The following is a 14,300-nucleotide window of genomic DNA, read 5'->3' on the forward strand; positions in this document are numbered from 1 at the left end:
GGAGGCCAGTCCTTTTCTCCTCAGGTGGAGTGTGTGTGACTGTGTGGCTTGCTTAAAGTCACCTAGTGGGTTTGTGGTTGAGGTGAGGTTATTTTGCAACTCTCAGTCTTGGCCTCCATGCTATATCTCTTCTCCAAGTGTATTTTGAGGGAAGGGCTCATGCTTTGTATACAGAAGGCTCCAGGCTCCATCCCTTGTATCTCCAGGTAGGACTGGGGGAAAGCTCTTGTCTAAACGCTAGAGAGCCACTGCCATGCAGTGTAGACCAGTGGTGGGGAACTGGTGGCCCTCCAGATGTCGTTGCACACCTGTTATTGGTCATGCTGGCAGGACTGATGGGAGCTGCAGTCCAACATCTGAAGGGCCACAGAATCCCTAGCACTAGTTTGGGTAATACTGAGTTTGAGGGACTAGTGTTCTAACTCTATATATGGTCTATGGTCATATATGTTTTTCTCTCCTCTCTGTTTTTTAAATAGATGCTTCTGAAGGTGTTCTACTGTTCCGTATCCTCCCCGCCCCCCTTATTCTGAAGCTAAAGTGCCATTTCATTTTTGTTGTATGTTTGTTGCAAGGGGGCAATGAAGGGCTGGTCTGTTTGAGAAGAACTGGAGTGCTTTTAAAATTGAAACAAAGCATAAAGATCAATTTCAGTGATACCACCCCATATGCAAAGGTACAACAAGTACCAGAGAGTTAAATTTTATGGGATCTGCATACTTACTTGGACCTTAAAATGCTTCTCAGTTTCCAGCTCAGAATAGTGCAAATTCTTGCTATGTTTGCAAAAGGCTAAGCTTACAGTTGAATAAATAGAGGCTCTTGTCCCTCTCAGTTTGAGAAAGAGCAGCTAGATTGTCTCCTGAAACATATCTGATTCAGCTCTTCTCATCTCTACTTCACCTGGCTGACATCTCCCTTCAGTACAGAGCACAAAGTGCATGTTGAATTTTCCAGAAAGATAGCAGAAGAGTTTAATTTCTGTATGATTCTGTTGGTTTGTATTCACTTTCAGTTTAAAATCTCAAATGACATCTAAGTTTAAAGGATGGGATGTTATAGTTTAATAATTTGTAGCTTGTTATTTCTAAAGCTTTGCAACTAAGGGCTTGTGGTGCACTTTAATTTTGAGACGTGGGATGATTTCTGCAAGCAATTTCTGTGCCCGGGGTTATTACGCACAGCTTGCTTCTCATCAAAAACATGCATTTCCGTATTCCAGGCTCCAGAATATTGAAAACTGCTGTAGTTAATTGAGAAGCATATGACTCATTCACACAATGGCCCCTTTTGGATGTAACAGGTTTAAAACTGTTGGTTAGCATGGCATGCACGACAAGCAGCAGCAGCAGCCCTTAAACTTAGTGTGGGTGAGGGAAGATTGGAAGCTTTCACTTATGGCTTAAAACAAACCAGAGTTTCTCATTGTATCCAAATGGGTTGGGGTGGAGGACTCTAGTTTGTTCAAACATGTCAGGATCAAGCCATACTTTAAACAAACCAGTTTAGACATAATAAGTGCTTTTTTCTGGGGGGACACAGGGGGATGCATACCCCTAAACATTTTGTGAATCTAAGTTTGGCTTCATTGAGGGGCAGTATTTCAATATGAGTAGGAAAATGAGAGTGCCCCTAACCTTTTTCTTTTAAAGAAAAAAGCACTGGACATGATGAGAATCTCTGGTTAGTTCAGAATGGAAAGTGGATGCTTTTTATCTCCTCCTTACAGTCGTGCCTTGCTGCATCTCGGTGCTTTTTAAAATGAATACATACTTCTCAACGTGTTCTACTCTCTCATGCTTTCCCCTTCTTTTTGAAGTGACAATGTCATATACTTTTTGTACAACAAAATGGCTGTTGCAAGGAGGAAATGAAGGGCTGGCCTGCATGCAAAGTTCAACCATGAGTTACCATCACATCCAAACTGAGCCAATACTACTTCCACAAGCATCTGGGTATATGAATGGAAAATGTAACATGTGAAATGGTTTTGTCTTTTAATTTTTAATTCTCTCTCTCTTACAGTTATTAAGAAACTGGCAGTTTCTGCTGGAGACAGTGTTGAAGTGACACTGCCAAAGAATGAAGTGGAGCTGAATGCATACGTCTTGCCTCCACCACCTAAAGGTAGATCCCAGGGGGCTATGGCACATAGTACGTGGTAGCAAACCTGAATTTGCCACCTTGTTAGTTTTGCTGGAAGAGATGCATGCTCCTTTAAGCTCAAGATAGGCGATGAAGCTGGAAACGCTCAGTCAAACCTGCTTGGTAATCAACAGGTAAAGCCTGTCCACATGAGCATGTCAGGAAGAAGTTCATCTGGGCTAACTCCAAGATACACTGGCCAGTTCTGAGCCAGTTGTGTGTACACAGCCTCCACACACTGAATTCGCTTTGAACAGCTTTTGATATACCCTGAGAGTGCAAATATTTACAAGAGCCCAGGTGAGGCTCTTTCCTGAGCAGAGATGGTTGCTTAGATGAGCATAGAACTGACTCAACTGTATATATTTTGGGTGCCAACTGTTACCATTTTGTGAGAGGGATTAAAGCACATGCCAAATTAAGTTTTCACAATTAAGGTGGAATAAGTGCTCTGTTGCTCTAACATAACAAATCCACTTTTAAAAAAAGTTTTGCAGTTAAGTAAGTGCAAAATGGGATGCGGGTGGCGCTGTGGGTTAAACCACAGAGCCTAGGACTTGCCAATCAGAAGGTCGGCATTTCGAATCCCCGAGACAGGGTGAGCTCCAGGGATGGGAATGGACATTCCCAAGATTTAGTATGACATATTCTGGCCATAATCAGTAGGAAAAGATTTCATTTTTTTGTTTTCAAATCTCAGCTTATATGAGTATTCCTTTCTATTGCATCAGTTTCACTCCCAATATGTGCTGGACCACCACATGTGGATATAACACAATTTAGTATTCTGAAGTGACATTAGTTTGAATCTTCAATATAAGGCTTAAGCTTCTGAGCTGCTTTGATCTTCTCATTCAGTTTCTTTTGATAGTGGGCTCTTCTAACCTCTGGTTGGTTTGTTTGTTTGTTTGTTTGTTTGTTTGTTTGTTTGTTTGTTTAGGGACTAGCTACTCCTATGACTGGAGGCTGATCACACACCCCACCGACTATAGTGGAGAGATGGAAGGACAGCACTCACAGATTCTCAAATTATCCAAGGTGAATCTCTTGCTTTTTGGCAACTCTTAAATCTAAAATCTCAGTTGTAGGCTTTTGCACTGTCGTGCTGCAAGGTTAGGGGAAGCAAATGTTACAGTGTGTAACATATATATGTACTGAAGCTGCTTTATGCTGTCAGACCATTGGCCCATCTAACTACATATTGTCTGACTCTGAGTGGTTCTCTGGGGTGTCAGGTACAATGAAACTGTTAGAGGCTTTGAGTTCACATCCTCTCCTTGCTTTTGTCGCATTGCTGAGTCCACAGTAGATGAGAAAAATAAAATATCCCCACTTCCACCTGAGCACAAGGCCCAGGTAATGCAGGATGTTAGGGTCCAAATAGAGAAGGGGTTTATTCTCTTCTGAGCAGATGGCATCAATGGCTCATGTCTCTCATAATTCAGTATATGTCAGTTGCTTGTTATGAGGTACTAACATCATTGTGGTGGTCTAATTTAGGGGTGGGAACAGGTAGATCCAGCCTTGCCCATGTCTAATGTGCCCTGTTCATTTTCTTTGCTAGCTCACAGTTGGCCTGTACGAATTCAATGTGATAGTAGATGGTGATAATGCTCACGGAGAAGGAATGGTGAATGTGACAGTTAAACCAGGTATGCTTAGCAGGTACATTTATCAGCTTGTAGGTTATATATTTCCTTTTTTAAAAAAGCAATCTCCACAAAAGCTTGAGCTGCAAGACAGCTGGGGTCTCTCTCCTCTCTCTCTCTCTCTCTCTCTCTCTCTCTCTCTCTCTCTCTCTCTCTCTCTGTGTGTGTGTGTGTGTGTGTGTGTGTGTGTTGATGAAAATGACTGCAAGTTCTCCAGGGAGAAATTTTGGCTAAATTTGCAGTGGGAGGGAGGTGTTGGGTGAAACAGAATGTGAAAAACCATTCGCTTACTTTTGCCTTCTTCTTTGCCTTGTTTTATGGTGGGTGGCAGCATCAGGAGTGCTCTTCTTAGTGGCTGCCATTTTCTTTCCTGCTTGGCATAGCTTTGTGATTAGGCACAGCTAACTAATCCACACTTCCCAAAACAAATTGTGAGCCAAAATGAGGCCAAATTGTGAGCCAGAATTTGCTCCAAATTTGGTTGCTACTACCAAGGCTGGACATAGCTAATATTTTTTGGAAGGTCATAGGATAGAAGCATTGTTCATTTGCCCTTATGTACCCATTTGGTCTCCTGGTATGCCCCACAGAGGAACTTACGGTCTTCAAATAAAAACATCTTGAAGGTCCCAGGCCACAGAGAGGTTAGGCTGGCCTCAACTAGAGCCAGAGCTTTTTCGGTTGCGGCTCCAACCTGGTGGAACGCTCTGTCGCAAGAGACAAGGACCCTGCAGGACTTGACATCTTTCCGCAGGGCCTGCAAGACAGAGCTGTTCCACCAGGCCTTTGGTCAGGGCGCAGCCTGACTCCCTCCTTTGGCAATCTTTACAAAACTTTAGTTTATGGTTGCCATCAATTTGTATTTTAATTAATTTTTATAATGTTTTTATAATGTTGCATTGTTTTAGTGTTGTTAGCCGCCCTGAGCCCGGCTTCGGCTGGGGAGGGCGGGATATAAATAAAATTTATTATTATTATTATTATTATTATTATTATTATTGTCCCCTACCCTCACTGTACTGTTACCTCTGGCTATACAGGTTTTTCTTCTATTTCAGTGCACTTAAGACTGCAAAACCAGGGAACTGAGAGAGCAGGATGTTTGTGCACAGGAGTCCACAAATGTTTGACTCAGTGGAGGCTAGTCCATTAGGGCAAGTGTGGCACTGTCCCACCAACCTCTGCCTGGTTCAGTCCAGGGCCACCATGTCTGCTTCTTATTTACAACCAGTCCTAGTGGCAGCAGTGGCAGCCAGCTTCCTTCTCCTTAGTCTCAATATGTATTTTCATTTTATTTACTTATTGTGTTTATTTGTTTCTTTTTCAAAAAATGAAACAAAGCACTTGAAGCGATGCAAAAGGGTAAAACATCCTAAAATACACAAGTTACACACACACACAAATCCAACTTCACCCCACTGAAAGATAAGCAGAAAGTTAATATCTAAGGGCCAGGGTGAATAAAAATGCTTTCGCCTGGTGCCTAAAATAGCTAGAGGTGGTGTCATGAGTGGGTGGTTGTTCCTAGCCGTTAAAGGATGTTGAATGGCTTATACTCCAAATTCACATCTTCCTATCCTTCACCTAGGAAACGTTGGGTACAACAGGTGTGTGGGTGTGTATTGTCAGCAAATCTAGAAACTTGGTGTTTGTCACTTGGCCATTTTCCCATTAATGCCAGGGTTGCCTCTCTGCCTGCCAGTTTGCAATTTCCACCAGACAATGAAGTCGCTGCTCACCACTGCCTCTGCTATCAGTGCTTACCTGATATGTTAGAGGAGCTGCTTGAATTGACTCAAAAGCCAGGCTTTTCTCTATGGTAACCAAATTCACTATAACAGCAATAGTATTGACCTGGAGTTTTTGGATTGGTAGGGGAGGGCACCTAGATTTCTCCCCCTCTATCCCAAGTAATGGTTTGTGTTGCAAACACTGCAGGGTGGGTAACCTGTTCCTTTCCAAATATTGTTAGACTACACTCCCCATCACTCCAGACCATTGGCCATGCTGGCTGGGACTGCTAGGAGCTGGAGTTGAACAATGTCAGGAGAAATGCAGGTTAGCCTCCCCTGCTGTGTGTCTTAGAGGGAGTTTGACTGAATGCAGTCTGGGTGCTTTCCCCGCCCAACAGATGAACAGTGCTATGATAGCATAGCCCAAGCCAGATGCTGCAAACATAGCAGGAGGCCTTGATTGTTAAGAACCATTGATCTAGCACACTGGTCTTCAGTTGGTGGGTCGGGACCCATTAGTGGGTTGTGGCCTGATCCAAGGTGGGTCACAACAAGAGCACTACCACCATGCAAATGAAAGATTAAAAATGGGTTTTCCAATGCATGTTTGAGTTAAAAGCAGGTCCTGTGTCTGAAATGGTTGGAGATATTTGATCTAGTAGAATAGTAGATGATGCTTGGAAGGATTAGCAGCCAGGTGCTGCTGCTGCTCCCCTCCCCTCCCAGGGAGTGGTAGGAATACCTTTACCAACACTATTTCCTTCAGAATGTCACAATGGCATATAAACAAAGATAATTGATGAGAATGGCCATGTAAAAGAGCCTGTATTTCACCAGCCATAGATCTCCTCTTGGATCTCCTTTGTCCATGAAAAGGGAGGAAGTAGGCCCAATGGCTTCTAATAGCCAGTGTTTGACTTCTAGAATGGAAAGTACCAAGATTCAGGTCTCTGCTGACTAAGAAACCTTTTCTCTCTCATTCCGGTTGTGTGAGAGCTGGTTTTGATTCCTCAGTGGCAAGAAAGGCAAACTATGTACTGTATTACTATTCTTGGCATAGTTATTCCTCCAAATACCACTAGGTGCTGCTAGCAGGGCTTAATATGTTCCAAGATTCCTCAGAGCTCTGTACTGTAGCAGTAGAAGGAAGGCAGTGACTTCTATTGATCGTGTGGAAAGTGCCACTTCCTGTAAGCACTCAAAGCACTTCACCGGCTATATATCTGTGATCCTTACAATAATCCTGTAAAATAGGTTAGTGGTATTATTTCCATATTGCAAACAGGAAGGTTGAGGCTCAGTGAGCTCGCTTGCCTAAAGTCACCTAGGGAGTCCCATTTCTAAGGCAAGTTTTAACCACAAGTTCAATAATACATTAATATGTACAATTTAATATGTACAATTTATGTAGCTGTTTGCAAGTGTTCAAAGTAGTTCTTGTTTATTGTTTTATAGTCCTTATCCCATGTTGCAAATTGAAAAGACGGGGGGGTAGTTGCTGAGGTTGGGAGAGACCATCTTTCCTTAAGGCCATTTAGTGAGTTCATGGCAGAGGTGAGGTTTGAGCCCTAGACTTCCTGATTCACAGCTCCATCTCTTAGCTACAATGCTGCAGTTGACTAGGATGTTAACTTTCTATGGTGGCTGTAATAGTTCTGTTTTTCATCGCAGAGCCTCGAGTGAATCAGCCCCCTGTGGCCATTGTGTTACCCCAGTTCCTGGAGATCTCACTACCAACTACCTCAACAGTCATTGATGGCAGCCGTAAGTACCTAATAAAACTAGTGCAATCTATTCCTGCAAGCCTCAGATAAAAGTCATGGAGGAGACCAAGCGAGAATGTCTATTAAGGAACGGGATTCTAGAGGAATGTGGCTGATGTATCATTAGGATCAGTTCAAATCATGCACTGACTGTTGATCAATTTGTGGGCACGTGTAGATTTGTAGCTACTGGTCTTCACTGCTAAATGCATTAGTTAAACTAGGGAAGCCCCAACTCAGTACAAGGAAAACATCTGCTCACTGGACTTGTTTAAACATATGAAGCTGCTCTACACAGAATCAGCCTTCTGGTCCCTTTAGCTCAGGGCTGGGGTATCTTTTTCAGCTCAAGATCTGCATTCCCTTCTGATAACCTTCTGGGGGCCACATGCCAGGGGTGGGCAGAGCAATAGATGTGTGTTTTTCCTTTGTACAGTTGGCTAGTTTTTTACACACACCTCTCTCCAGGCCAGGAAGAGTGCAAAGCCGCTCTAGTGAGGGGGTGGCAGAGAGGTTTGGAAGGCCATGTTTGCCCCCCCCCCCCAGCATGAGGTTTCCCATTCCTGCTTTGGCTTATTATTGTATTACTGATAGTGGCTCCCCAGAATCTCAGCCAAGGATCTTTCCCAGCCCTTTTACCTGAGATGTTTTTTGCTGAAGTGATGTGGGATAGAGTCTGGGACCTTTACATTAATGGTGCATGGATTCTACCAGTGTGTTCATTCCTATTTTCATTCAGCAATCCCATTTCTGGGGACTATCATTCATATTTTAAATACTCTTTCTTTTATCACATGGCACATTAAGCATAGCTTCACAGTTTAAAAATAAAATTAACTCTTGTCCCTTGTGAAAGTTGCTATATTGATAGTATGGCCTTAAGCTATTTTGTAAATAGATTTAAATTCCTCCTGAACTTACTGGGAATGTGGCTTTATCTGTTTCCATTGAATCAGACAGTACTGATGATGACAAAATAGTCAGTTACCACTGGGAAGAACTGAAGGGGCCTCTACGGGAGGAGAAGGTATCGGCAGACACTGCAATTCTGAAACTGACCAATCTGGTGCCAGGAAATTACACTTTCAGGTAAGACAAAGAACCTGGGATTGTACCTCTGGTTTGGATTTTCTAGATCATAAGATAGATGACACAAACCAATTAATGAAATCAGTCCTTGGTATGTTAAACCTCTAGATAACCCTTTGTTCACATGAACCAAGGAAAACAATGTATCAGCTAACAGTTTACAAAACAAACCAGCAACAACTTTTTGCTACCTAGTCACACTTTATAGTTTCCCTGACCATGGAGGTTGAGGTTATTGCTATATTCATAAAATTGTAATCTCCCAATTTAAACTGTTATATGTGACTAGACCGCTAATGTGAAGGGGGTTAGGGAGAATAGTGGAAGGAATGCATGTGCCATAGAGCAGAGCTTATTTTGCCCCCAGCTCCAAACCATTTTTTTCACCCTCTCTCATTATAAAAATAGGATTTGGCATATAACAGTGAATATGTCACTGTGATTTTAGTCGGGGATAAAAGGTTCAGGAATAAATTGATTATTCTAAGGCCCATCTGAACATGAATTTATTGGGTAAGGATATCTTTAGATTACTTTCCTTTATAAAAGGTTCAAGGTAGCTCAAGAAGAGTTCTCCTGTAATAATTCAATTTTCTTTTGGTTTAGTGTAGCCGACCTCAGCTTTATAGTTATGGAATGAGGGTGATTCTGTGTGTGTCTGCCATTTGCTTCATAGTTGAAATATTCAGTAGGTTGAAAAATGAAATTGTATTTGCTAAGCCTAGCAAAAAATCGTTTTTAGTATACTCTATGGTTAAACTGTGTGTCTCAGCTTTGTGTTCTCTCCCTGGGAATTGGGGAGCCAGTAAAGTGCTTCATCCTCATTCACACAAGTTTTTTGGGTACCCAGAGAGTAAATTGTGGTTGAGTTGGTCCTCGCCAATCCCCCTGCTGCCACACTAGCCAGAACTAAGCTGTGGTTTGGCTTAGTGTTTTGTGTGAATCTGAGCTTGTGTTTTGTCTTCTCAAAACAAATCACAAGTGGTCAGCCTTGGTTACTGCTTGTGTTTTGGTTGGGAGCAAGACAAAGCAAGAGCTCAGATGTGCATGTAATGCTCATCCAAACCATGGCTTAGCCCTGGGTTGTGCAGTAACAGGAAGACCTGGAGAAGGGAAAAGCAGCTGTGAGTTTCCTTCTGGGTATCCACACACCTCCTTGTTCTTGCTAAGTCAGTGTGGCTTAGCATTATGCGTGAACTGGGTTCTTTCCGCCTCTAAAGGCCTGTTTCCTCGATTGCTTTACAATGATTTTAAATAATTAATGACTTGCACAGCCCCTATTACAAGCCTGTTTTTAGAAGGGGAAGAAGTTGGGAGTGTGTTCTACAGCAAATGATCCAAATTCTGGTTGTAAAGATTTTTGTGCTTTTACTTATGAAGTCTGCACATGCATTTGATTATCTCAGTTGCTAAGCTCTCCGTCTCTCCCTCTTTTAATCCTTAGGAAGAGAGTTTTGTTAATGCATTTTGAGAGTCTTTTAAACAGATATTTTGGCTTCAACAGTGAATACCAGCTTTTAAATTGTTTTAATTGCAAGCAGGACTGTGGGTAGCCTCATTCTATTATTTTTTATGTTTTTCCAGCTTGCAGGTCCTGTATGGGTGACATTTGATGAGAGCAATTACAGAACCCACTAGCATATATTATGAAATTGTTTGAACTGTAAATTATGTGTTTCCCTCCTGTCCACACCCCCCCAGCAAATTATGACAGGCTATTCATGCATATGAATATGCATATGAGGTTACCAGCATGAGTTTGACCAAACTGCGGGAGGTAGTGGAGGACAGAGGTGCCTGGCGTGCTCTGGTCCATGGGGTCACGAGGAGTCGGACACGACTAAACGACTAAACAACAACAACAACAACAATTCATGCATATTGACCTTATCAGCAGTAATGAGGCCAGGAGAGCTACACATATGAAGTTGTCAGACTGTTGGTCCATCTAGCGCTGCACTGCATACTTTGACCTGAGATCCTTTTAACTGCAGAGCTTGATGCTCATCCTGATTGGGACCCACTAGACACAAAGCATGGGCTCTGCTACTAACCTATGGCCCTTCCTTATAAAAAGAGCCTCTGGATGAGGGGCTTTAGTGTCACCATGCTGCTTCAGTTCCAAGCCTTTTCCTTGCCATGTGGCTCCAACCTCCCCTTTCCCCCATCTGTAAATGGAAATAAATGACAGAGGGACTCTGTGGAAATGTTCATCACACAGTTGGCTAATTAACAGTGCTTTCCCAAGGAGCACTTAATACTTTACTGTAGGGCCACTTCTCATACAGTATGTTAGAGGTAAATAGTACAGAGAAAACAACTTGGCCTGTGTAACTCATTGCCACAGGATGTTGTGATGATATCCATTAGCATACATACATGGTTTTTTAAAAAAGGATTCAGTTGATTCATTAATTAGGAGCTACGAAATGTGAGTGGCAGAAGACTGACATGACTTTTCAGAGGCAGAATACTTCCCACAGTACTTCCCCTTCAGCAATAATGGGATAGATACAGCCATTTGTTTTTGTGAACTTGCCTAAAGCACACTAGGCAGACAAAATGCAGTTTATTGGTCTGAACTAGTTCTCTTATTTGTTTAGCCATTGCCTAAGAGAGAGCTGGTTACACTCATCACTTGAGCCCTGGCACATGTGAATGGGTTGCCTCTGATATAAACCACACATATAACGTTCAGTTCACCAGCTTTTCAATGGAATGAATTCATAATTTCAGCCACTAGTTATCTTGTGAAGAGAAATTTTATTATGTCATGTGTGATTTTGCCTGAATAATTTCTCCACATGAAAACAGACTCTTCAGAAAAGCCAAAAAATGATATGTCTAATCATTTTTTTAAAAATACAGTATTTGGGGGCGGGGAGTACATTATTCTTACACATGTAAAACCAGTGCTCTGTCAAAAATAGGTTACTATTGGTGAATGAATTCTCAACTCAGCAAGAGTGAGAGAACAAGATTTTTAAAAATAGACTTTTTGGGTCTGTTTGACACAGCTTTGAGTTTATTTATTAAAGGTGATTTCTATACCACTTTATAAAATAATATTTTAAGGTATATGGCAAAATAAAATACACAAACATTACAAAAATCTGCAATAAAACCATTATTATTTGTGAATAGACTTTGAGTCTGTAAATGTGTATCTGGCATTTTGATTTCTTTATTTTCTTGTTATAAATACAGACATGTTTGAATATAGCTTTAGTTGCATGTTGTACATTTGTTTAAAATAGCATCACATTTTCATATTTGCATGTTTCCCTCCTACTTGTTCCAGGCATCCGTCTTTGCCGCCCCCCCCCCCCCAAGTTTATACATATTCAGCTTAAACCATTAATTTTCTTCCCTTTCATTTGGGGCCGGTGGCTCCCTTTGAGCTTTTCCCTTTCTGTCCTGATCTTTGAATTCTCTTCCTTCCTCCCTCTTCAGCCTCACTGTGGTGGACTCGGATGGTGCCAGCAACTCCACCACTGCCAGCCTGACTGTGAACAAAGCAGTGGATTACCCACCCGTAGCGAATGCAGGCCCTAACCAAGTTATCACTCTGCCCCAAAACTCCATCACCCTCTATGGGAACCAGAGCACAGATGACCACGGCATTGTCAGCTATGAATGGTCCCTCAGCCCCAGCAGCAAAGGGAAAGTGGTAGAGATGCAGGTAAGATCTTGGGGCTCTGTCTTGAGAGGAGTCAACACACTTCAATAAACATTTCCTATTATGTTTAAGTTCATGTAAATCAATTTGTTCAATCACTGTAAACACCTCTGACCCAACAATTACTTATCTAATCAACATTTAAAAAGATACGTGTGTGTTCAAACATTGCACACCTAGTAATTTTGTGAGGGCGTGTCCCTTCTGGCTAATTTTGTTGCTGAGCTTAATTTACTGTATGCGCTTTGGGTACATGCTCTTTCTATGTGTCATTTATTAAGTTCTGTTGGATTTCTAGTATTATCCTTCCAGCCCACAGCAGTCAGCCTGATGTGTATCAAAAAGCCCACACACAGGACATGAGGGCAGTAGCACTCTCCCCAGATATCTGTGTCCCCCAGTACCTGATATTCAGGAGCATGCTGCCTTTGATCCTGGAGGTGTTACGTAGACATCATGACTAGTAGTTCTTAGCATTTTTCTCGGTCAGTTTGTCTAACCCCCCTTTTCCAACCTGGCAGCCACAACTTGTGGCAGCGATTTCCCTATCTGCTGTGTAAAAATAAATAAATGCATTTATATAAAGTTGCTTATATCACACTCTTCAAAGTCGCTTACAGTAAAACAATATTTCTGATTCCTGCATTGCAGGGGGTTTGACTAGTTGTCCCTCGGGGTCCCTTCCAGCTCTACAATTCTATGAAGATCCAGTTTGGTGTAGTGGCTTGCATGTTAGTCCAACATGCAAACCACTACACCAAACTGGCTCTTCTTCATAGAAGAACCTAGGGTTCAAATCCCCATTTGGCCAGCGTCACCTTGGGCCCGTCACTGCCTCTCAGCCTAACCTACCTCACAGGGTTGTTGTGGGGATTAAACGAGGGGGGAAGGAACCACGTACACCACCTGCAGCTCCCTGGAGAAGAAGGTAGAGGAGAATTGCAATTAATTAAATAAATAAATAAATAGTGTGATTAAAAGTTGTAACTGCTTTTCTAAACCCAAGCAGTGAAGAAGCAATGCCAGTGTCCTGGCCTGGCATTCCAGAGGCAAGAGGCTGCCGCAGAAAACGCTGCTTTGCATATTAGCACCTTAATAGCTGAGGGGGCAGTGAAGAGCTCAATTCTTAGACAGAATTGTATGGTGGATAGTAGTCCTTCATTAGATGATCCTGGGCTCCAGTATTACAAAAAAGGGAGGAAAAACTCCCTGTTCCAGGCATAGTAGCCAGCATGGTGCCTTCCAGATGTTGGTGGGCTATAACTCTCACTGGCCATGCTGACTAGGACTCCAGGGAGTTGTAGTTCAGCATCATCAGGGGAGGGGGGAAGCCATGTTGGCTATCTATGCCCCTATATTGACTTTCTCCTGGTTCTGCATGACCTACACATCTCTTTCTTGTCCCATCTTCTGTTTTTTCAAAACCAAAAAAACCACAAGCATCTCAAGGTGGATAAATTACTGAATGGATCCAAGGCATGATTGGAGGGCACATATTGCAGCAGCCTTGTGGAAACCAACCACATCTGGGGCTGGTCAGTAGCTAGATAGGAGACCACAAGCACATGCCCCATGTATCCTCTAAATAATTTTATTTATTCCACAAAATGTATAAACCGCTTGATTGCTTAAAAAACTCCACCTGAAACTGGTTTATATAACTTTGCAATGAGTGGTGCATTTCTTAAGTCTCCTTTGATTTTCTTTCTTTGTGAATGGGGACTTAAATTCTTGGTATATGTTGTTTCCAAGGGAGTGAGGACTTCAACTCTGCAGCTCTCTGCAATGCGTGAAGGTGACTACACCTACCTGCTGACGGTGACAGATTCTGCTGGCCACCAGTCCACTGCTGAGGTCACAGTGATTGTGCAACCTGGTACGCTTAATAAGGGTTTTTGTGTGTAAAACTCCCCCCATTATATATGAGAAGCCTGTATTTGACATTAGTATATGTGGGACCAGGGTTAAGGGGGATGAAGAGATAGTGACTTCATACACAGACATTTAAAGCACATGACTCCCCCCCCCCCCCAAAAAAAAAAAATTATCCTGAGAATTGTAGTTTAGCCATCAAATAGATATAGTTTCCAGACCCCTTAAGAAAACCCTTAACAAAGTTCCCAGGATTATTTGGGAGAAGTTTAAATATGGTGTATGTGCAGCCAGTGTGTGGGGCTGGTTGAGAGCAGCTGGTTTTCTCTTGAACCTAGATAAATGTCTGGTAGCTAATCATGCCCAACAC

The 14,300-nt window shown here is 42.4% G+C and overlaps 1 protein-coding gene across 6 annotated transcripts in view; it reads left to right on the forward strand.

Annotated features, from left to right (window-relative positions):
• The window catches only part of KIAA0319L (KIAA0319 like), a 56,720-nt gene that overhangs the window by 24,900 nt on the left and 17,520 nt on the right, over nucleotides 1–14,300 (forward strand). For all 6 annotated transcript variants that reach the window (XR_013393703.1, XR_013393702.1, XM_077931953.1 and 3 more), the window contains 7 exons: nucleotides 2,026–2,127; nucleotides 3,086–3,183; nucleotides 3,710–3,797; nucleotides 7,199–7,291; nucleotides 8,247–8,379; nucleotides 11,833–12,061; nucleotides 13,811–13,934. Coding sequence is in view for 4 of the 6 variants with exons in the window: in XM_077931953.1 (XP_077788079.1) it covers nucleotides 2,026–2,127; nucleotides 3,086–3,183; nucleotides 3,710–3,797; nucleotides 7,199–7,291; nucleotides 8,247–8,379; nucleotides 11,833–12,061; nucleotides 13,811–13,934 (867 nt within the window). In the remaining 2 variants the exon portion in view is untranslated. The remainder of the gene's footprint in view (nucleotides 1–2,025; nucleotides 2,128–3,085; nucleotides 3,184–3,709; nucleotides 3,798–7,198; nucleotides 7,292–8,246; nucleotides 8,380–11,832; nucleotides 12,062–13,810; nucleotides 13,935–14,300) is intronic.

Source organism: Podarcis muralis, chromosome 7 (genome assembly GCF_964188315.1).
Source record: "Podarcis muralis chromosome 7, rPodMur119.hap1.1, whole genome shotgun sequence".
NCBI lineage: Eukaryota > Metazoa > Chordata > Lepidosauria > Squamata > Lacertidae > Podarcis > Podarcis muralis.